Here is a 25,163-nt window from a genome sequence, read left to right as displayed (position 1 = left end):
TAAACAACACCCTTGCACGCTGAGTTTAATCCAGGACGTGACCCCACGACAACCTCCAAAAAACAAAGTACTCATGATATGGAGCAGAGTTAGCCTGTGCCAAAGTAATTCATGATATCAGCCAGATAGACTTCTGAATAAGGAGCTGGTTTCAGGAAATGTCTTCCACAGTATCAGGAGAGCAGGGATAGTCCACTTATACTCAGACAGAAGAAGGGTAAAACAGGAAACAGTTAATAATGCAGGAGTAGGTCATTTGTTATCAGGCAGTCTGAAGGTTAACACTGTGTAGACAGTCTTTGCAGAGAATGCAACAGGTAATCAGGCAGTTTGAGGGTTAACACTGAGTAGACAGTCTTTGCAGAGTATGCAACAGGTAATCAGGCAGTTTGAGAGTTAACACTGTGTAGACAGTCTTTGCAGAGTATGCAACAGGTAATCAGGCAGTTTGAGGGTAAACACTGTGCAGTCAGAACTTGCAGAATTAACAACATGTAATCAGGTAGTTTGAAGGTTAACACTGTGTTGTCAGAACTTGCAGAGATAGCAACAGGTAAGCTGGTAGTTTGAAGGTTAACACAGATTAATCAGTACTTGTTGAGATTGGCAACAGGATATCAAGCAGTTTGAAGGTTTACACTGAATAATTGTATTTGCAGAGTTTGGAAACAGGTAAACATGCAGATTGAAGGTTTCACAGAAATAACAGTATTTGAATAGTTTGGCAGTACACAGAGTAGTCTGAATATGCAGGGTTTGCAGCAGGTAAACAGGAAGTTTGAAAGTTTCACAAAACAAACAGTACTTGCATTGTTTGGAGACAGGTAATCAGGAGGTTGAAGGTTAATCCAGCATAGTAAATCCTTGAAGAGATTGGCAACAGAAAAGCAGCAGTTAGAGAGATTCCTCAGCGAAATCCTATCAGAAGCCACAAAGTTAACAAACAAACTGGCACTGGAGAAACAGGAAGCCAAGAATAAAAAGCCTGGTTGTGACATCATCAGGAAGGGGTGGCTCAGACACCTGTCAATCAAGCACACAGAGAGGACTGCAGAGCTTCCCAGCAGCTGAGCATTACACTAACGCTCACTTCAGCCAAGACTCTAAATACCAGCGTTAGAAAGATCCCATTGAAAAGATAGGATACTCAAATGGCGTAGGGGGATCTGCGGTATGGAAAAGTCGCGGCTGCAAAGTGAGCGTTAGACTTTTTCCTGACTGACTCTAAATACCAGCGGTAGCCCAAAACCAGCGTTAGGAGTCCCTAACGCTGGTTTTGACGGCTAACGCCAAACTCTAAATCTAGGCGTAAGTTACAAAAAATAACTAACACTAAGTTACACAAAAAAATAAACACTAAGTTACAAAAAATAAAAAAGAAATTATCAAAGCTTTAAACTAATTACACCTAATCTAAGGGCCCTATAAAAAAAAAACCCACCCCCCCCAAAATAAAAAAAACCTAGCCTACAATAAACTACAAATAGCCCTTAAAAGAGCCTTTTGTGGGGCATTGCCCCAAAGTAATCAGCTCTTTTACCTGTAAATAAAAGTCACAAACAACCCCCCAACAGTAAAACCAACCCCCCAAATAAAAAGCTAACTAAAAAAATATAAGCTCCCCATTGCCCTGAAAAGGGCATTTGGATGGACATTGCCCTTAAAAGGGCATTTAGCTCTTTTGCAGCCCAAAACCCTAATCTAAAAATAAAACCCACCCAATAAACCCTTAAAAAATCCTAACACTAACCCTGAAGATCGACTTACAGTTTTGAAGATCCGACATCCATCCTCCAAGAAGCCGGGGGAAGTCTTCATCGAAGCGGCAAGAAGTCCTCCAAGAAGCCGGCCGAAGTCTTCATCCAAGCCCACGGAAGTCTTTACCCAGACGGCATCCTCTATCTTCATCCATCTGGCGCGGAGCTGGTCCATCTTCAAGACATCCGACGCGGAGCATCCTTTCTTCCGACGGACCAACGACGAATGAAGGTTCCTTTAAATTACGTCATCTAAGATGACGTCCCTTAGATTCTGATTGGCTAATAGAATTCTATCAGCCAATCGGAATTAAGGTTGAAAAAATCCTATTGGCTGTTGCAATCAGCCAATAGGATTGAGCTCGCATTCTATTGGCTATTCCAATCAGCCAATAGAATACGAGCTCAATCCTATTGGCTGATTGGATCAGCCAATAGGATTGAAGTTCAATCAATATTGGGGGGTTTGCAGGGGAGTCTGCAAACCCCCCAATATAGATAAAAATCTCAAAGATGAAGCAGCACAGTGTGACTTGCTAAGAACTACCCCAGCTGAAATCTCAAGTAAGACCTTTGAGTGGTTTTTACTTTGGTGCCAATAAATGGTTATTTCACAATGTGCTGCTGCATCTTTGATATTTTTTCATCTATATTGGGGGTTTTGCAGTCTCCCCTGCAGTTTACACGGTTGCTTTGGGACACAGGGCTTTTCATAACTTAGAAACAAGCTGGAAAACTTATAAAATGTTCTAGTATGTGAAAAAATTGACTATTTATTGTAGAAAAATAGTGCCACATTTTTAGATTTTATTAGTTTAGGCATAAGTATAATATTTTTAAAACTTATTTTTTAAGTGCCTGAAAATAGGTTTTACTTTTTAATGAGATGTTATTGGTGTCCACCTCATTTTCATTAAAGTCAGGTTTGCAGATATCTTGCATCACTATGTTGTTTTTCACCAGGTCTCTTACGTAAGGTCATGCACGTTACTTCTGTTGGGTCATAGTGTGGCCTATGCAATATGTTTCAATAAACTTGTAAGATATTGTTAAAGGGATATCAAGGGCTAAAATTATCAGTAATCTTTTGCACAGTTTATTATAAATAAGAAATGTCACAATGTTTACGTTGTTAATTGTATACTGTTCCTTCGCTATCTGCTTCTAAATTTGGGCTGTTTCCAAACGCACTTTTATTAGCCAATCATGGTGGGCAATCTGGGTTTTCATTGTTTCAGCATTTCTAGCCAGTACCTAATGCATGAGCTCGAAGTCCGGATATCTAACGCATGCGCATTGTATGTGAGAGCTTTGAAGTGAAGTGAAAAGCATATATCAAGAAGCAAAACATCATCGGGGAAGAAGGAGCGAGCATCCTCTACTTCCAAAGTTGATTGCTGGCAAAATAAATCATGGGGTGTGGTGTGTATGCGTAATCCAGAAGTAAAGAATGTGCATGCATTAACAGAGCTCACTAGAATGATTTCAATATGTAAATCAGTCAGCAACGATTGGTCTTTTGATCTGCGTGTTGGACAGACCATTTTTGTGGGCTGTCTATTGTCGCATCATCCTGGAAATTTAAAAAATTCTATTTACATTCTTTAAAAGCTTTGTTTTCAAGAAAAAGTAAGTAGGACTTGTTTTATAGGCATATCTATATTGAGCCATGTTTTTTATTGCTCCATTTTCAAACTGAGTTTTATAATCCTTTAAAGCAGAGGCTTGAATGAAACCTTGGTAGAGGATTGAGATAGAGTGTGTTGGCGGAGGCTTCCTTAAAAATCACCTTCATCTGCCTTTTTATTAGTAATAGCCACTGGGATTTGATGCTGATTGATTTATTATCTTTGTATGGTAAGGCCAATGGACAATGGCCTTGAATGGAAGTATTTTATAGAATCTTTCAATCTGCATATAAATTTCAAAGGTAATACCATACCAGAGGAGGTACCTACTAACAAATAGGGATGCCTGCCTCTGTGGCAATGAAGAATCAGGTAAAATGTATTGGAATTATCATAGAAAACAATCTGTGACTTGCAGTGAAATAAAAGATATATACTATATATATATATATATATATATATATATATATATATATATATATATATATAGTGATAACATTCAACCCCAAAACAAAGGAAGAAAGAACGCTTCACTCTCCGGTCTCTTCAAAAAAGCTTTAATCCATCATCTTCAAAACATCATTCAAACATTCCCAAACGTTTCGATACCTGTTGGTATCTTTTTCAATGGGTGTTTTTCAAAGTATCCTTATCCCAAGAAAGCTTTCTTGGATTAAAGCTTTTTTGAAGAGACCGGAGAGTGAAGCGTTTTTTCTTCCTTTGTTTTGGGGATGAATGTTATCACTTTATGTTTTCCACGCAGCACCCCGGCGGATGTTTAACCCTTTAAGGACACAGCTTTCAGTTTGCTCAATTGTTTTATGACGGAAAAATTCCGTCATATGTCCTTAAAGGGACATTAAACACTAAATACATGCTAGATAGAATGATGCATTCAAAGAAAAGATTAGTCCATGACTAACATGTAGATGCATTTTTTAAAGTTTCATTAGTTGTTTAAAAAGTGACAAAATAAGTGTAAAGTTTCAGTAGTTGTTTAAAAAGTGACAAAATAAGTGTAAAGTTTTAGTGTCTATAAAACACTGGGAGCTGCCATGTTGTAACTTGTGTTACCTTCTCTGCTGTGGCCAATTAGAGTCAGTTATAAATAGGTCACTAGAGTGAGCAGCCAATGGTTGTGCTGGATTTAACAGTGTTCTGCACTTCCATTTCTAACAGGAACTGAAAAGCTCACAATTTCAGAATATGGAATAACAGGCAGAGGACAAAATAAATAATGAAAGTATATTGCAGAGTTGTTTTATTATATACAATTTATCATTTTATATTACCATCTCAAAGTGTTTAATGTCCCTTTAAGAGGTTAAAGTAACAGTTAGTGCATATGTTTTTCCATAAATTGTACCAAAATAAATACAAAATTAATAAAAAAATCATCTCTTTATTTTATAGGTCCACCTGAGAAGATTGCAACACCAACAAAACCTCTTCCAACAGTGCCACCACATCGGCCTATTACACCAGCAGATCCACGTAAGAATGATAGGCAGCCAAGACCACCTCGACCCCCAACTGGAGATAAGCCATCTTATCCGGGAATCAAGCCTAATATATGTGATGGAAATTTTAATACACTGGCCATTCTACGGAGGGAGATGTTTGTATTTAAGGTAGGACAGTCAAATATATTTTAATATTTAGATTCATTAATTGTAATAAATGCTAGATATAGTAATTGATTTAAAATATAGGTTAGCCTGAGAATATTATGCAAGTATATTTTAAATTTATGTTAGTTGAAGAAATATTTGTAAATCTTTAGTCTCTATAAAGGTATTGGGGCCTTTTTATCATATGTCTGTCGGACCTGATCCGACAGTGCGGATCAGGTCCGACAGACATTGCTGAATGCGGAGAGCAATACGCTCTCCATATTCAGCATTGCACCCAATTGGCCGCCAGCAGGGGGGCGTCAATATACCTGATCGTACTCGATCGGGTTGAGATCTGGCGATTCCTGTCCGCCTCATCAGAGCAGGCGGACAGGGTTATGGAGCAGCGGTCTTTCGACCGCTGCTCCATAACTTGTGTTTCTGGCGAGTCTGAAGACTCACCAGAAACACAGGCCCACAGTCTCCTTACGGAGCTTGATAAATAGACCCCATTGTCTCAGCCATGTTGGAACGTAAGTTATCATAGGTTTAAAAGCCTGTTCCCTTTATTGTATTTCCTCTGTTGAAACCATTTAGGGACACGTATAATTAAAACGTAACAGTCTCACAGTGTTTAATTCTCTTTTAAGTATTAGATTTAATGTATTGTGTTTAAAGATATTCTAAAGACTCTGCAGAGGTCTTAGGAATTATTGTAGGTATTGTTGAATATTAACATATTACACTGAAATGTTCATAAGTGGGTTGTAATGTTAGTATATGTTATAAAATTGCAGTATTATTGTTGTGATATCTAATATTTGTAGCATAATAAAAATAACTTTGGATTTGTATTAATTATTAAAGGGACGGTGAAGGCAAAATTAAACATTCTTGATTCGGATAGAGTGCACCATTTTAAATAACTTTTCAATTTACTTCTATTATCAAATTTGTTCTCTTGGTATCTTTTGTTCAAGAGTAAATCTATGTAAGCTGTATCTTAAAGGGACAGTAAACGTTCCACAATATTTTTGATTAATTAAACACCCAGCTTACTAACATATATACAACCTTACAATGCAGAGCAGATGCATTTTGGAAGTGTTTTAAAAAAAAAAAAGAACTTACCATTTCAGCAATCCCCTGTCCATCCATGAAGCTGGAGCTTTTTTTTTTTTTCTTTTTTTTTTTAGGGCTGGTAATCATTATACACAGCCGGAGCATGCTTACCATCTTTCCCTGCGCTTGCGCAATACTTACAGGCGGCTAGTGGATTGTGATACTCTCTGCTTTGCGATTCACTGCTTGTATAATGAAATTTGATATAGAGCTAGCGAGTCACTTATTACCCCATAGACTATAACAAGCAAACATATATAAATAAATAGCAGGTAAGTATACTGTTATACAAATGTACATTTTATTTTATAATGTAGAAGGCTGATTATCTCATCTTTCTGCATCTGCAAACTTTTAAAAACTTAATACACGCAGCCACTAGGTAACGTATGAAGGATTGTCCTACCCCTTCAGTACTAGATGAACTGCAGTCTGTGAAAAACTCATTCAGCATCTAGAAGTTCAGAGAGTACAGAAAAATCTTGAATACCTTAAGATGAAATGTTATCATAAGGACACTAAGGCAGATTGCCTGTTAGCAAATAGACTACGTCAAAGGACTTTAATGAGCAGGATTGCTTGTATACAAAGGGGAGAAGGGAGATGCTACTCTCCCAGGGATATTGGAGAGACTTTTGCGGATTATTATAGCTGCTTATATCAGATCTCCTCTTCGGAGCAAGGACAGACAACTTCTAGGGAGGAAATTGTGAGCTTCCGCCGTGATCTAAATTTACCCAAGGTTTCAGACGAGACAGGTGAGTTATTATCTGCCCCAATCTCTATTGCAAAGGTGGCTCAGTCGATCAAAGAGCTGAAACTACATAAAGCTCCAGGCCAGATGGCTTTACCTCCATTTTCTATAAAAAATTGACGGTAATCAGCCCCACTTTAGCAGAAGTTTTTAATCTGGCCTTCCAGACTGGATGTTTCCCCAAATAATACTTGTGACCATCCCTAAGCAGGGTAAAGACCCAAGTCTATGTGAGAGTTATAGACCAATATCATTGATTCACATCAATGTTAAAATATACTCAAAGATATTGGCAAATAGGATGAGCAAGGTTCTTCCCTCACTACTACACCTAGATCAGGTGGGCTTCGTCCAAGGTATATAGGGATCAGACAATACACGTAGACTATTAAATATCTTTGCGTAATCGACATCCCTGGGGCTCCCACTAGTCACCCTGTCTCTAGACGCTGAAAATGCATTTGACAGGGTCTTTGCAATTCTTAAACATTTTGGGAGTTTGTCCTTTTATAAGCTTAACTACACTAAACCAGAGGCTTTGGCCCTGAATTTTTCCCCAAATCAGTCATCTATTTTAACTGAATCCTATCCATTCAAATGGTCCATCAGTAAATTGAAACATCTGGGGATGATCCTCTCTCCTGGTCCTAAAGTGGTCATACAGGAATTTGGGTCCTTACTACTAAGTGGTTGAGATTTGAGGTATCATGGATGGGGAGAATACAGTCTGTGAAGATGATGTTGTTGCACAAAGTTACTTACCTTTTCAGATGCATCCCGCTGCTGATCCCAAGCTATATATTAAACCATTTCCAATCTGTGGTTAATAAGTTTATTTGGCATGGAAAGTCTCCAGAGGACACAAGATAAAAACAGCTTGAGCAATCTGCACTACCAGCAGGTTTGCTCCTGAAAGATCTAATCTGGATCCCGCAACACGCAATTGTGCTTGTGGGAATAGACAATCCTGTTCTTAGAGCGTGCCTTAAGAGTTGGAGGGAACTTAGACATTTAGCAAAAGTTGCACTGCACCCATCTCATGCCCATTCCATGAAGGCATTACTACTTTGTCTCCCAGGTTCACACCCCCGAGGGTGGGCCTCGTGGGGCCTAGAGAAAATTCAGGACCTGTTTGTAGGGGGGGGGGGGAGTTGGCGACCTCAGCTTTGAGACTCTTAAATACTGATTTCCCCAAGAAATACCATTTTGAATATTTTAGACTAATATCTTGGCTTGGGGGTTCCCAAAGGAGCAACTCAGAGACATGACACAATGGGAGAAGAGATGGCTTGCCTTTTGTAAAGCCCTGACATTACATTATCAGTTGCTATTGAACTCTGAGGGGTTTGTGAAACATATCACATTTTGAAATGGGAGAAGGAAATGGAGCAGGCCCATACTAAGATAGAATGGCAGAAAGCCATACAAATTACGAAAACTTACATTAAATTGCTATTGCGATGGCATAGGGTCCTGGTCAAATTGCATAAAATGTTCTCCCAGCAGTCACCCTTGTGAAGGGGATGTGGACAGAAGGGATCCCACATACATGTTTGGTGGAGCCGCAGTAAGCTGAAGACAACCTGGGAACTGGTGGCCAGGGTATTGTTCCAGTTTGGCCTTGTCCAAAGGTTGACACCCGACATTGCTCTCTTTCATTTAGGACTAGGGAAATTGACTCAACCGGATAGGATACTGTGCATTGTTATTCTTCTGGCCACAAAACTGGCCATAGCAAGAAACTGGCTGGGAACCACACCAATCTCGTTTTGGATGGTACGAGAGGTAGATGAGTATATTCGTAAAATAGGAGAATATTCATTAAAATCTGAAGGTAGACTGGGACTACATGGACTGGTGTGGGTGACTTGGGAGGAGTGGGAGAGGGGGGAAGGCTTAGCACAAGCCTTATTATATTTGCTTTGTCGCTTCGGAGTATCACTCATACTACCAATAGTTCAATACAACCCCATAGTCTCCTGGTGCCCCTTCGGGCTGTTTTGGATGGTAAGTAATTTTTACCTTTAATTAAGGTTGATATCCATTGTTATGAGGAGGATGTATGTCACTTATCACACATTGCACCGGATCGTCTGGGCCTGAGGGGTTCTAGGGCCATGAAATGCTGAAGAAACTTTGTGGACTTTCAGAATTCTTGGGAACATTAACGTCTGTAATTATTATTTGTTTCCTTTGAACTTGTTAGATAGCAGAAGTTCATTAAGCGGATACCTAGAGACCTATGTTTATTATTTGGACCTACTAAAATAAATGCTGGTCTCACATGTTACATTTAATAGCTAATTGTCTCCACATGTTGGACTGTTGAAATATAAAAGAGGTTGCTCAATATGGCCAAGTGCGCCTATCCTTGTGACTTAATACTAATTGTAAAATCTAAGATATCTCTAGGAACTGGACATTTGACAGTGGATATGTTTATTTAGGGATGTTGCCATTTATATGTATTTGTTTTTTTGTAAGGTTGTCATTGCTACCTCAATAAAAACAATAAAAATAAAATAAAAAAATAATAAAAATGTACAAACCACATAATAAATAAGAAATAAAATTTTAGTAAAAAAAATTAATAATAAATGGTGTAACTTATTAAAGTGTTTCCAAAAAAAGTATAGAGGCTATAACTATAATATATTCTTGTAATTCACTCAATATATATGTCTAAGGGCTATAGCTATAATATATGTTTGTAATATTTATTTTAATATAGCTATTTATTCATACCCTTTATTTTATTTTTGGGAGACTTTTACTCATTTGGATCTGTGTCTTGCACTGGACGTGCTACTATTCAGTCAGTGAATCGCAATGCACAGAGCATTGCAATGCACTGTGTATATTTCAGATGGCTATTACTATTGCACTTGCGCAGGAGAAAGGGGACCACAAGCTATAAAATTAAATGAAGATGTATGTTCACTCCCCCGTTGGCTGTGGAAGCTGATTGTGAAAATGAAAAAACAGCTCTGGTCTTGTGGACAGACAGGGGAGCGTTGAGATGGTAAGTTATTTTTTTTTTTTAAATGATTCCAAAGCGCATCTGCTCTGCATTGTAAGATCATATACGTGTTTACAGGGTGAACGTTTACTTAAACGAAATTGTGGAACATTTACTGTCCTTTTAAGTAATCTATGGCAGCAGTGTTTGCAACTATGTATAGCATGGCTATAAACACTGTTGCAAAAACGTCTGTCAGATGGCTGTAAATATATGCACGGTCCTGAGCTCCTGAGCCCTTGGATTACTACTTAACAAATGATACCAAGAGAACTAAGCAAAATTGATAATAGAAATATATTGGAAAGTTATATAAAATGTTATGCTCTATCCGATCCAAGTAAGTTTAATTTTAACTTTACTGTCCCTTTAACTACAATTCTTTTTTTATGTTCGAGTTAAAGTAAGCATATAGTTTTATGATGTTTGGAATTTCCAGGTTAACTAAAGGTCAAACTTGAAAGAGTAAACTTGAAAGAGTAGGAAAAATAATTACTAATGTTATAAATATGGAGAGCACAATTCACTTATGGAATGCTAAGTATTTCATATTTCTATATGCTTCAGATTCATTCAATAAATTGACCATATACTTTAATATCCGTCACAAACATCCCCAATCATTTATATAAAAGGGACACTAAATACTAAAAAATGCTACACATAATGAAGCATTCAAAGCAAAGATTAGCTTGAGGATCATATGCAGACGTGTTTTTAAAATGATATTAGTTGCAAAAATAAAAAGGCTTGTTCTTATCTGATGTCTCCTGCTTAGGCCAAATAGGGACAATTATAAATTATCTGAAAAGTGACAATCTCAAAGGGTTTAGTGTCCCTTAAGGGATGTTAAATGCCTCTTTTGTGTAAAAAAAATTACCTATGCTCCTAGGTTTTTTTAAATTGCTGCAAATTGTCTAATCCAGATATTTGATTTGCAGCATTTGCAGGTTATAGGCTTTGCTTTTTGGCTTCCAAAGGAATGTGTATCAGGCACAATTAAGTAACAGGTGTTAAATGTCCTTTTAACGTTATTGGTCCCATTAATTAAATGTCAGCCGGACAAGGTTCACTCTCAGGAACCATGTCAGCCCGGCATCGCAGTGAGCGGACAGCATCCTCTGCCTGCGTTGAATATTGCATAAGTAATTGCTTGTGAAACCACATCCCCTGCTGTAGCACAACCAATTGCAATAGAACAGGGCTTGTTAATTATCCTGATTGGATGAGGATGATTGAACTGTGCAAGCATTGAGGTGGAGGAGAGGTTAGGGGGCCGATTTATCAAGCTCCGTATGGAGCTTGATGCCCCTTGTTTCCGACGAGCCTTCAGGCTTGCTGGAAACAGTAGTTATGAAGACTGCTGCTCCATAACTTGTCCGCCTGCTCTGAGGCCGCGGACAGAAATCAACCCGTTCGAATATGATTGGGTTGATTGACACCCCCTGCTAGCTGCTGATTGGCCACAAATCTGCAGGGGGCGGAATTGCACCAGTAGTTCACAAGAATTTATCAATGTGCAGCAGCCATGATACTCTACATCGTATCATGTCCGCTTGCACTATGTTAAATATACCCCATAGTCCTTAAAACCACAACTACTTAACTTGCATTTCAGGCTCGTTCACGCAGGCCTGAAATGCTTCGTCCCCAAAGCTGCATTTGGATATGGATACTGTCTCAATATAGGAATAACAATCATTAAACAGACAACATTTTATATACTAGATATTTACCAGTATTACTCTTGGACATGAGCTATTTTAACAATTAACTAAATAAAAGTTTAGTGCATCATTAAAAGGGATAATCAAAATATCAGACTTGTTTTGGCAGTGTCACATAAATAACAGCGCATAAAGCATTTTTACTTGATCAATAAATAATGGAATGCAGTGTTTGTAGAAGATTTTATGTCTAGCCATTCTGTTCTTTTAAAAAGTAAACCAAGTCCAATTTAAACAAGATGTATTTTTCATTTCTACAGTAGAGGGGGGGGGGGACCTGTCCTTGAAGGGTAAATAGTCTTGAAGCAATTTTATCGGAGAACACTAAAATCGTTTTGCAATTTGATGTCTTCAGCAATGAGTTTCCTTCCTTTTGGCATTTGTTTCAAGAGTATAAGTGAGAATCCAGATCTGGCAAGGCATATCCCTTAAGGAAGTTACTTAAAGCGAGCAAATAATCTTAACATTCATGTTTATATACTTAAAATCTGTTAGATAAAAGTGTATTAAGCATTATATGGCAATTGTAAGTTTGTCTGCATGTTCTTTTTTTATTTTAAATCATTTTATTTAACTTCAAATAGTTAGTGTAATTTAAAGGGACAGTAAAGTCAAAATGAAAATGTCATGCTTTAGAAAAGCATGCCATTGTAAAAGACATTTCAGTTTACTTCTGTTATTATATTTGGTGGCTTTTTGGCCACAGATTGACACTTTTTGAGTATGAACCAATAATAATTGCAGGTTTAAAGTGTTTTTTACCTGAAACCATTATTTTCTATCTAATCACAATCAATTTTTTTTTACGAGACTATTTTTATACTTATCAAATTTGACATCTAAAGGTAGTTGATTAAGGGCCAGATTACAAGTGGAGCCCTAACAGTTACGCACAAGCAATATTGGATTTATTGCAGCTGTTTGCACGTCAGGTGTAGCTCTCGTATTACAAGTTAAAAGTAAACGGGATCGCTTGAGCACAATTGAATTTAATGCTTGCCAGGATATCACGACCTCAGAGCTATAGTTAACTTTTTTGTGAAACAAAAAATGTCACAAAATACATTAAAAATACATTACAAAGTACAGTTATACTCATAATAACATTATCTTTTTTTTTTTCTTTAAATTACACAAAAAAGTCATAAGGGCTCAAAGATATAACGTTCAAGGTGTTAGAAAAAAATGACTTCAAATGGCTTTAGCATAGAGATACTTACATGTCTAAATATATATATATATATATATATGTATTTATTTATTTATTTAAGTCTGGTTAGTGCACTTGAGAATATGCGATCGGGTTTGCATTCGGTTTTTTGGGTGTTAGTTTTTTGTTTTTTTGCTCCATTGACTTCTATGGATGAATACGTTAATGCTCGTGTAATATTCAAAGTTTAGGCTTTTTACACGCGTCTTTTATGCATGTCGGGTAAGTGCACAAGCAAAAACGTTTTACTTTCAACTTATAATATGAGCACTACCTGACGCTTGCAAAAAGCTTACTTGTAGCGGAGTTAGCCCATGATCTGGAGCATTAAATAGTGCTCCACTCATAATATGGCCCTAAGTCAGTACTCCAATAATAATTATATTATGTTATTCATGTGCAGTACACACTGAAATTGACAAAGATGCAATTTTAGACTTATTTATGAATATATGGTCTAGATTCATTAATCCTATATTCATCTTGTAAAGTTTAATATTAGTGGGCGGACCAGAAATTTGTATATGAATATGTATTTAATACATAATAAGAATAATCCCAGCACTAAATAATATAACAGTTCAATGTATCAGTTCAAACACGCATAAGCAAGAAATATGTAGTAACAATGTGTCAAGGGGGAACCGCCTCATTCACTCACTCCTGCTCACACAAACCCACATTCACCAATAAAGAAAAATAAAACAAAAAGAGAAACAAAAATAGAAAAGCAAAAATTCAAGGGGGAGACAGACAAAAAATTATTGTTCCAAAAGAGGCACAATGTTTCAGTAGATTAGACACTATCAACTAGGGGTCTCAACAGAGACATTTTTTGGGGAAACTTTATTTGAGATTGTAGGGTCGTGGAGAGATGGTTTTCTTTTTTTAAAATCTCTAATTTCATTTTGAATCGCTAGTGCAGGAATAACTTTTGAATCTGTGTACTTATATTGTTTGTATATATTAGGAGGGTAGCATAAAAAGATTGAAATGGTTAAATTTGAATGTTGTGCTCTCCTTATACTGTTGACTTATGAATGGGAGTTGAATGTGGATGATCCAATCAAAAAATCTCTTGAGCATTAAATAGCGATCATTTGCTGTTCCCCCGATATATTCCTTGACAAAGGGCAGAGTCCCGAAACGCGCATTGGAGTTTGTGTGACGCCATCACCTGTTACGTGCCTAGTGAGCTGTGTTAGCTGAGAAGTTGTGTAAGCGGTGGAAGATTTTGGCAATAAGTTTGCATACACAGATGAAGTTTATCAGCGGACATACATGGAGTCCCACAGGCACCTACCTGGATACACAGCCTTTCCAGCAAGGTTTTCGGAACTGCAAGTATATGGGATTTGAATATTCCTTGGGTTTGTGATCTCAGTGGGGGTAGCGTGTTCAAGTGGGAGAAAGGATTCCAGTCCTTAAGCATATATCCAGAGTACCACATACCGCTATACACCAACGCTAACATCCCAGGGTAACAGACACTCAGACAAGCACGTTAGGATACAGATGTGAACCTGAACAAAGGATGATATATTGAATCAAATATGTATAACAGAAGTTCATTGAAGTGACCGGGACTTTCCTATAAAGGAGTGTTGACATATGGTTTACAGACCACCACTTTATAAAAAATACCGGATTACAGTTGGGGTTCTAACACATCAGAAGTGACTTTACATATAGGTCATGCCAGTCATTTCCCCCTTGGGACGCCTTTGGGGTTGTATTTTTGCTTTTTCAATTTTTGTTTCTCTTTTTGTTTTTTTTCTTTAATGGTGGATGTGGGTTTGTGTGAGGAGGAGTGAGTAAATGAGGAGGTTCCCCCTTGACACATTGTTACTACATATTTCTTGCTTCTGCATGTTTGAACTGATACATTAAATTGTTATACAGTATTCTTCAATGCTGGGATTATTCTTATTATTTAATTAGAGAGGGTGGTTTGACTACATACTATCCCAGGCACGCTGTCACTATATTAACTGTTTAGACTGAAAGTAGTGCTGTCAATTTGTGTTATTTTATTATGTATTTAATATACATATACGTGATATCTTGTAAAGTAGAACAGATCTGCAGGAAATGCAAACAAAAGGAAATTACAACCACATCTAGAATTGTCATTTATCGATCACATTCTTAAAGGGACATAAAACAAGTTGGGATAGAGACAAAATAATATAATATGTACTTTAATTACTTTACCTGCAAATTTATACTGCAGTGCCCTGCCATTAAAGGGACATAATACTCATATGCTAAATCACTCGAAACTGATGCAGTATAACTGTGAAAAGCTGACAGGAAAATATCACCTGAGCATCTCTATGTAAAAAAGGAAGATATTTTACCTCACAATCTCCTCAGCTCAGCAGAGTAAGTTCTGTGTAAAAAGTTATACTTCACCTGCTCCCAGCTGCAGGTAAAAATAAAAAAAAATGAAGAAATGAACAGCAGCCAATCAGCATCAGCAGTGCTGAGGTCATGAACTCTTACTGTGATCTCATGAGATTTCACTTAACTCTCATGAGATTTCATAGTAAGCTTCCTTTACCTGATTGGTGAAATAATATGAGAGTTCATGATGCTCATCCTTTCAGCTGTCCCAGGACACACACACTAAAATGCTGCTTAGAAATCCTTTACAATGGGAGGTGGCTACTGAGGAACTTTTGAGGTAAAATATCTTTCTTTTTTACATAGAGATGTTCAGGAGATATTTTCTAGTCAGCTTTTTACAGCTATGCTGCATCACTTTCAAGTGTTTAAACATTTGGGTATTATAGCCCTTTAACCCTTTCTTTTTAGTTTCTGAATTGTAAAGCTCTAACTCCCCCCATACAATTCCTTTTATGTCCGTCTCTATGTTTATTGTTCTTTTGGTAAAATGCAAAAGTGAATAGGGATTATCTGCTGGAGCATGCCTAGAAGCTGGGAACTCAGTTGAAATACAATGGCTGTGTCTAAACACTGATAAGAGGGGTGGAGTTAGCTGCTCCAGGCAGTTTAGCTATGTAATTCATTTTGCTTATTTTTGAAAATTATTTTAAAATACTTGCTAGCAATTTTTAAACAATTTTTTTATGCAAACTATTTTAAATTATTTAACCATTTTAGGATATGCACAGATCTCAACCTGTTTTATGGCACTTTAACACGTTCTTAAAATGTTGTTTGCATACATGCATTTTTGTGATTGTGATTTAAAGTGCTTTCATTATTTATAAAATACTTTGTATTAGCAAGCATGCTATCATGATCAGAATTTAACCGTTTTCTGTTCCATCTTGTTTGTTGTAAATTAATTAATAATAAAAAGAATTGAGCAAACATGTCTAGTATACCCATCATGCCATATACAAATGGCATCAAGATGGTTTGTTTAACTCTTATTAGGGTGGTTTCAGAAGATAACAGGTTATAAATATGTAAATTGATTATTTTTTCTTACCTACTATACAGAGGTATCAATTCAAGCACTTGTAATGTAATCTGTAAAGGTGCCAAAAGGCCATTGAATCTGTCAGTTTTTTTTTATTCCCAGTTTCAAACCTGATAACAAGAAATTAAAGGACCAGTCAACACAGTAGATTTGCATAATCAGCAAATGCAAGATAACAAGACAATACAATAGCACTTAGTTTGAACTTCAAATGAGTAGTAGATTTTTTTCTTACAATTTGAAAAGTTATGTCTATTTCCACACACCCTGTACCATGTGGCAGCCATCAGCCAATCACAAATGCATACACGTACCATGTGACAGCCATCAGCCAATCACAAATGCATACACGTTTATTCTGCACATGCTCAGTAGGAGCTGGTGACTCAAAAAAAATTAAATATAAAAAGACTGTGCACATTTTGTTAATGGAAGTAAATTGCAAAGTTGTTTAAAATTGCATGCTCTATCTGAATAATGAAAGTTTAATTTTGACTTGAGTGTCCCTTTAACAACCTTGTTTGTGGTAGAGGGCTTTTATCAGCCATATCTATTTTGATTCCCGGGGACAGAGTTATAAAACGAATGAGCCTAAAGCTGACATAGTGGTAACCACTCTCTAATACACAACACATTACATGCTGCATACAGCAAGGTAAACTTAAATCAGCCAGATTACGAGTTTTGTGTTATGGCTGGCTCACTAATAACTTGTACGTTTTTTGTTATTTTCACCACTCACCTTTAATAGCGCTGCTATTACAGGTTTGCAAAAACCCGGCTTGTGCGGGCGATATGGTTGCGTTGAGCTCCATACCTCACCCAAATACAAGCAGTGTTTTGACGTGCTCCCCCATAGACATCAATGAGAAGAAGCCGGCTAAAAAAAAGCCTAACACCTGCAATCGCGGAGCGTAAAGCTCCGTAACGCAGCCCCATTGATGTCTATGGGGAAAAAATGTATGTTTAAACCTAACACCCTAACATAAACCCAGAGTTTAAACACCCCTAATCTGCCGCCGCTAACATTGCCAACACCTACATTACACTTATTAATCCCTAATCTGCTACCCCCAATGTCGCCGCTGCCAGTATACTAAAGTTATTAACCCCTAAACCTCTGGCCTCCCACATCACTAACACGAAATAAATATATTAACAACTAACGTAACCCTAACCCTAAGTCTAAGCCTAACGTAACCCTAACCCCCCCTAACTTTAACATAATTAAAATAATTCTAAATAAAACTTACTATTAATAACTAAATAATTCCTATTTAGAAATAAATACTTACCTACCTGTAAAATAAACCCTAAGCTAGCTACAATATAACTAATAGTTACATTGTAGTTAGCTTAGGTGTAATTTTTATTTCACAGCTAAGTGTGTATTTATTTTAACTAGGTAGACTAGTTAGTAAATAGTTATTAACTATTTACTAGCTACCTAGTTAAAATAAATACAAATTCACCTGTAAAATAAAACCTAACCTGAGTTACACTAACACCTAACATTACAATAAAATTAAATAAATTAAATTAACAAGATACAATTATCTAAATTACAAAAAATAAACACTAAATTACACAAAATAAAAAAAGAAATTATCAAAAAAACAACAACTAATTACTCCTAATCTAATAGCCCTATCAAAATAAAAAAGCCCCCCAAAATAAAAGAAAAACCTAGCCTACACTAAACTGCCAGTGGCCCTTAAAAGGGCCTTTTGCGGGGCATTGCCCAAAAAAATCAGCTCTTTTACCTGTAAAAAAAATACAAACTACCCCCCAACATTATAACCCACCACCCACACAACCAAACCCCCCCAAATAAAACCCTATCTAAATAAACCTAAGCCCCCCATTGCCCTGAAAAGGGCATTTGGATGGGCATTGCCCTTAAAAGGGCATTTAGCACTTTTACATTGCCCAAAACCCTAAGCTAAAAATAAAACCCACCCAATAAACCCTTAAAAAAAATCTAACACTAACCCCCGACAATCCACTTACAGTTTTTGAAGACCGGACATTCATCCTCATCCAGGCGGCAGAAGTCCTCATAGAAGCTGGCAGAAGTCTTCATCCAAGCGGGCAGAAGTCTTCATCCAGACGGCATCTTCTATCTTCATCCATCCAGCGCGAAGCAGGTCCATCTTCAAGACATCCGGCGCGAGCATTCTCTTCTTATGATGACGTCATTCAAGATGGCGTCCCTTACATTCCGATTGGATGATAGAATTCTATCAGCCAATAGGAATTAAGAGGGAAAAAATCCTATTGGCTGATGCAATCAGCCAATAGGATTGAGCTTTCTTTCTATTGGCTGATTGGAATAGCCAATAGAATGCAAGCTCAATCCTATTGGCTGATTGGATTGCAACAGCCAATAGGATTTTTACCCCTTAATTCCTATTGGCTGATAGAATTCTATCAGCCAATCCGAATGTAAGGGACGCCATCTTGGATGATGTAATTTAAAGGGAAACTTCATTCTTCAGCAACAATCGTAAGAAGAGAATGCTCCGCGCCGGATGTCTTGAAGATAGACCCACTTCGCACCGGATGGATGAAGATAGAAGATGTCGTGTAGATGAAGACTTCTGCCCGCTTGGATGAAGACTTCTGCCGGCTTCGATGAGGACTTCTGCCGCCTGGATGAGGATGGATGTCCGGTCTTCAAAAACTGTAAGTGGATCGTCGGGGGTTAGTGTTAGGTTTTTTTAAGGGTTTATTGGGTGGGTTTTATATTTAGCTTAGGGTTTTGGGCAATGTAAAAGAGCTAAATGCCCTTTTAAGGGCAATGCCCATCCAAATGCCCTTTTCAGGGCAATGGGGAGCTTACGTTTATTTAGATAGGGTTTTATTTAGGGGATTTGGTGTGTGGGTGGTGGGCTTTACTGTTGGGGGGTTGTTTGTATATTTTTTACAGGTAAAAGAGCTAATTTCTTTGGGGCAATGCCCCGCAAAAGGCCCTTTTGAGGGCCATTGGCAGTTTAGTGTAGGCTAGGTTTTTTTTTTTACTTTGGGGGGCTTTTTTATTTTGATAGGGCTATTAGATTAGGTGTAATTCATTTTTATTTTTGATAATTTCTTTTTTTATTTTGTGTAATTTAGTATTTATTTGTTTTGTAATTTAGATAATTGTATTTTGTTAATTTACTTGTATTTTGTTAATTTAATTTATTTAATTTTATTGTAATGTTATGTGTTAGTGTATCTTAGGTTAGGTTTTATTTTACAGGTAAATTTGTATTTATTTTAATTAGGTAGCTAGTAAATAGTTAATAAATATTTACTAACTAGTCTACCTAGTTAAAATAAATACAAACTTAGCTGTGAAATAAAAATAAAACCTAAGATAGCTACAATGTAACTATTAGTTATATTGTAGCTAGCTTAGGGTTTATTTTACAGGTAAGCCTGTATTTAGTTTTAAATAGAAATTATTTAGGTAATAATAGTAAGTTTTATTTAGATTTATTTGAATGATATTTAAGTTAGGGGGTGTTAGGTTTAGGGGTTAATAGGTTTATTATAGCGGCGGAGTGGGCGGACGGCAGATTAGGGGTTAATTATATTTAGTGTTTTTGATGCGGGAAGGCGGCGGTTTAGGGGTCAATAATTTATTATAGTGGCGATGTCAGGGAACGGTGGAATTATTATTATTTTTTATTTATAAAGCGCAGACAGAGTTAATAAGTCGGGTGATAAGCTTCCCTGAACAGATAGGTCTTTAGGGAACGTTTAAAGGAGTAGAGGTTTTATGGGAAGTGTGTACCAGAGGGTTGGTGCCACACGAGAGAAGTCCTGTAGTCTAGCATGGGAGCAGGTGATGGTAGAGGACGCAAGAAGCAGGTCATTGTTGGATCTTAGGGAACGGGCAGGAGTATATTTGTTGATGCCTGGCAAATGGAATAGGGGTTAATACATTTTTTAAGTGGCGGTGATGTCTGGTTAATAATTTTATTTTAGTGTTTGCGATGCGGGAGGGCCTTGGTTTAGGGGTTAATAGGTTGTTTATGGGTGTTTAGTGCACTTTTTAACACTTCAGTTATGAGTTTTATGCTACAGCTTTGTAGCGTAAAACTAATACCTACTGACTTTAGATGGCGGTACGAATCTTGTCGGTATAGGCTGTACCACTCACTTTTTGGCCTCACAGCAAAACTCGTAATATCGGCGCTATGGGAGTCCCATTGAAAATTGACTTTTTTTAAAGTGCGGTACTGACGTTGCGTGACGGCCAAAAAAGTGTGTGGTACAGCTATAACTACAAGACTTGTAATAGCAGCGGTAGGGAAAAAGTATCGTTATGGGCCATAAGGATGTTTTTTCACTCATAACGCCAAACTCGTAATCTGGCTGTATAAGAGGTACCCAGGAATGATAGTCATATACAGATGAATGTATATACTTTGGCCACACCTTTGCTATGCCTACCAATAAAGTACATGACTTTAAAAGTCACACAAGGTGAATACTTAATGGAGGAACACTATTTATTATTTAACTAACTTTTCAAAATCACCTAGCACAAACAAGGTTGTTAAAGGGACACTCAAGTCAAATGTAAACTTTCATTATTCAGATAGAGCATGCAATTTTCAATTTACTTCCATTAACAAAATGTGCATAGTCTTCTTATATTTAAACTTTTTGAGTCACCATCTCCTACTGAGCATGTGCAGAATAAATGTGTATGCATTTGTGATTGGCTGATGGCCTTAATTACCGGCACCCTGCTAGCTGTTTAGTGTTTGTGAGAGTGCATATTCCATTCCTGTATATATATATATATATATATATATATATATATATATATATATATATATATATATATATATATATATATATATATATATATATATATATATATATAAAAATATATCAATGTGAAATATGGGACTGCACAATTAAGTTTTAAATATTGTTATGTATTACTATTACTTTCAGTTAGTAATTGAGTTTGAGGGGAGAGGGGGATTGAGGGGGGCCCAAAAATAAATGTTTACACCAGGCTCTCTGTTCATTAGGTCCGCCACTGTGGAGTTTGGCTATTGATAAATAAGTGCAGTATAAAGGATGTTAATCCTAACTGCTCTCCCAGCTAGATTTTTAATTGAATCAAGATCACTGTTACAAAGTTTGTGTGGCACAAACACTGCTACAAATCCCAAGTAATTTCTGATGTGTCACCTGATTGGTCAGCAGATTTTTCATTATAGTGCAGTCTACCATTTTTTAGTATTTTTAAAGTTATTAAAGGGCCATAACAGTGCAAAAAGAAACGTAACGTGCAAGAGCGTTTTATTATTGCGCTATAACGTGCATATAACTATGGGGTCGCAATTACAGTCCTTTAGAAAAGATTATCAAATTATTTTTCTACAAAAGTCCCCATATACTTTAATGGTAAATTTTGAAGAAAAATATTATTATATATAATGTTTTCTAAAGGATCGTGATAAACCCTTATGTGTTTAACCCCTGTAGCACATGGCTAAGTAAGCTGCAGGACAGCAAAACATGACTTGGGCACATCCGGTAAGCCAATGACAAGAAGCATATGTACATAGCCACCAATCACTAGCTAGCTTCCCGTAGTGTACGGCTGCTCTGGAGTCTACCTAGATATGCTTTTCAATAAAGGATTCCAAGATAACTTAATTAATTTGATTACAGAAGAAAATTGAAACCTCTTAAAATTGCACGCTGTATCTGACTCGTCACATTTTGACATTTATATCTCGTAAAGCTACTCAGAAGTATAGAAAGTTTATTAAGATAGTATATGCTTAATCTGTTAGCTAATATTAAGCATTTTTTTATATTTTATTGGTGCAATCAAATTTTGCTTTCCTTTGGTTACAGAAAAAGTGTATTGCACAAGATTAATGACATGGTCTGATTAAAATTTTAACAACATATCTTTCAGAAATCACTGAATTTTTAGTAAATATCTTTTTTAATTTATGACTATATAAAGGCTATGGGATTTTAGTAATGCCAATAAAACAGGCTATATTTTAAAATCAATACTCAATCACTTATGGCTGCAATATTTTACATTAATTAAGAATATTGATGTGTTGCAGGGGGAATTATGTATTACATATTTCACTAAGAAATGTGTAGTAGAGCAGTGCAAATTCATTTTATTGGAAAATACTGAATGTTGAGAATGTCCTGTATAAATTCCTGAGCAGGCATTTAGTTTCAGCAGAAGTTAATTGTTCTTTTAAATACAATCAATTATCACAGTGCTTTTTAATAGGTGGTTTTTCTTTTTTTCCATTCTCTATCTGAACCATGAAACATTAATTTCCTTCTAAATACAGGGAGAGTCCACAGCTGCATTTATTACTTGTGGGAAAACAGAACCTGGCCAACAGGAGGAGGCAAAGACAACCCAGCCAAAGGCTTAAATACCTCCCCCACTTCCCTCATCCCCTAGTCATTCTTTGCCTTTTTTCACAGGAGGTTGGCAGAGAACTCTCTGAAGTTTTTTCGGAGTAGTTCCTTATGAGGGGTATCTGCCCTTCGGATGGAACTGGAGTTTTAAGTAGTCTTGTCAGCCTCTCAGTGAGAGCATTGATGAACGTTAGAGTCTGGAGATGCAGGGAGAGTCTTTATGCGAAGCCATCCAAACTCAGATTAACAGCTCCTATAAGCAACCAGCGTTGACGAGTTTCGCTGCCTGCTTTCTTCACTCAAGTTTATGTCAGAGATGCTGCTATTATCTGTCAAACTTGAAGAACCATGCTGCTATTCCACGGATTGGATTCCGATAAGATCGTTTCATTTTACACACACATGTTAACGATAGAAGACAGGGTCTCAGTGGGACTCCTTTATCTTTATGGAATCAAGGGTTAATATCTCCTGAGGGGGTTATTGAACAGTGGGGTCTTTTTAATCATGTTTGTTATGTGATTTTGATTGCGTTTGTGTACTCTTAGGCTGACACAGAACATACAGGTTATAGAGCTGCACAGTTTTATTTAGCTGGCATACTTTTACTTAGCAGGGGCGGTCCTGCATGCGGCACCATGTGACTGGGTGTAGTAACGTCTTGTTTGCCATTTACAATTCCTGACTGAAGAAGAGTTAATTTCTCTACCTGTCTGGGTCATAGGAGTTGGTGAGTGCTCCAGCCATTGGGGGTTTAATGTGCCAGTTGTTTTTTTGTCTAAAACTCTTAATTAGAATTATGGAGGGTTCTGATATGCTAGAGGATTCCTCTGATTCAGATTTTGATACCTGCGTAATATGTAAGGAGGATCAGGTAAACCAGCCTGCTCAATTATGTTCCCTATGCCGCAATAGAGTGTTCTTTTCAAACAATGTTGATACCACTGAGCCATCTACCTCTGCGGATTCCTCATCCCGTGAGGCACGTTCCCTAGAATCTTATCCTACACAAGCAGTTCCCCTAAGTGCCATTACTCCTTCTTTTGAGGGAGACTTTTTTCCACCGGAGGTTACTGTGCATTTTCTCATGTCCATCTCTATGGCTTTAGCGAGTTTGCCTCTTCCTCCTACAGGTAAGCGAAGGGTTAATCTGTGCTCTCATACACATGGGCCGTCGTGTAAGATGACGATTGGGCCAGATCAGTTATGGGGGGGCGGTTCCCTTTGAGGCTTAATTGGTAGAACCTCCGGGATCAGAATCGCCTGTTTTGATTGCTCCGACTGCAGAGGATTTGGCATTTAGACTTAGATTGGCACACCTGCGTTTACTTCTGAGAGAGGTTTGGGTGATGTTAGAGGTTCCCAGTCCTGATCCGTCAGGCGGTTCTCAGTCCTCTCTATCAGATAACAATCTTGTTTAGACATATGGAGAGGGTTGGATCCTCTTCTTTATCGTCTATATGTATATAGATATAAAATCCCAGTCCCAAGCTCTATGGGGGGTTTGTGTTATTCTCAGGCAGGACCTGTTTGTTTTGCACACCCTTTTGAAATTGAAGCTCAGAATTCTTGTGGACACTCACTTTTGGAGTTTTGCCACTTGGGTTTTTTCTGATTTTATCGACTTTCATGGTCGTGATTAATGGTCTTCTGTGGAATCTTCTAGATCTCTGTTCGGGGTAATGATTCCCTCAATTTCATAGAGAAGTATATTTAAGCCTCAGAGCTTATTTTCTTTATTGTTTATGCTCAGTTTTCTTAGCACTGCTGGAACTTAAGATTGTGACATTTATTTTTGTTTATGACAGACGTATTGTACTCTTGATGATGGGCAGGTCCTGTTTTGTGTAATTGTTAAGTCTGTTATTTCTTCTACTCTAGAGAGCGAAGTCCCATAATGTAGTGGTTATCATGTCTGCTCCTGGGATCGTGACCCAGTGGGACTAGTGCACTGGTCCCTTTGAGCTGCAAACCAGAGGAATTGCATTAAGCTCTTTCTAGTTGTTATGGTCCAGGTAGAACAGGTCCAACTATCCCAAGTGTTATGTTAGGTGCAAGTATTTGATATCCTTAACTGCAGGACCACTCAGTCTCACACCAAACCTTTAGGTTCATAAGATGTAATCAAGAACCTAGTTTTTGCTCATAGATCTGAGGGTCACTGCTGCATGGATGCAGAGTGAAAGAAATGAGATTTAAAGATATATTATCCCGATTGCAATAGCAGTTTGCAATATGCAGATAATTATACAGAGAGGAGGAAATGAGATTTAAAGGTATATTATCCCGATTGCAATAGCAGTTTGCAATATGCAGATAATTATAGAGATAGTAGATAAAAGAAAGGTAAATATAGATTAGTGTTAGTATGTGAATGTCAGCCTCAAATAACACAGGTTGCAACCAGGAGGTGTTTCTATATAAATTAAGCAGGAGAGCTCTATAACGGTTATATTGTTTTTAGTTAACAG

At 37.2% G+C, this 25,163-nt stretch overlaps 1 protein-coding gene across 1 annotated transcript in view; it reads left to right on the top strand.

The window, feature by feature from the left end:
* MMP16 (matrix metallopeptidase 16) overlaps positions 1 to 25,163 on the top strand; it is a 539,583-nt gene that overhangs the window by 399,423 nt on the left and 114,997 nt on the right. Inside the window, exon 6 of the mRNA XM_053715178.1 lies at positions 4,799 to 5,016. Within this exon, the coding sequence (XP_053571153.1) occupies positions 4,799 to 5,016 (218 nt within the window). The remainder of the gene's footprint in view (positions 1 to 4,798; positions 5,017 to 25,163) is intronic.

Source organism: Bombina bombina, chromosome 5 (genome assembly GCF_027579735.1).
Source record: "Bombina bombina isolate aBomBom1 chromosome 5, aBomBom1.pri, whole genome shotgun sequence".
Taxonomy (NCBI): Eukaryota; Metazoa; Chordata; class Amphibia; order Anura; family Bombinatoridae; genus Bombina; species Bombina bombina.
Note: the sequence above shows the minus strand (reverse complement) of the source record. Positions and strands in the feature narration are given on the sequence as shown.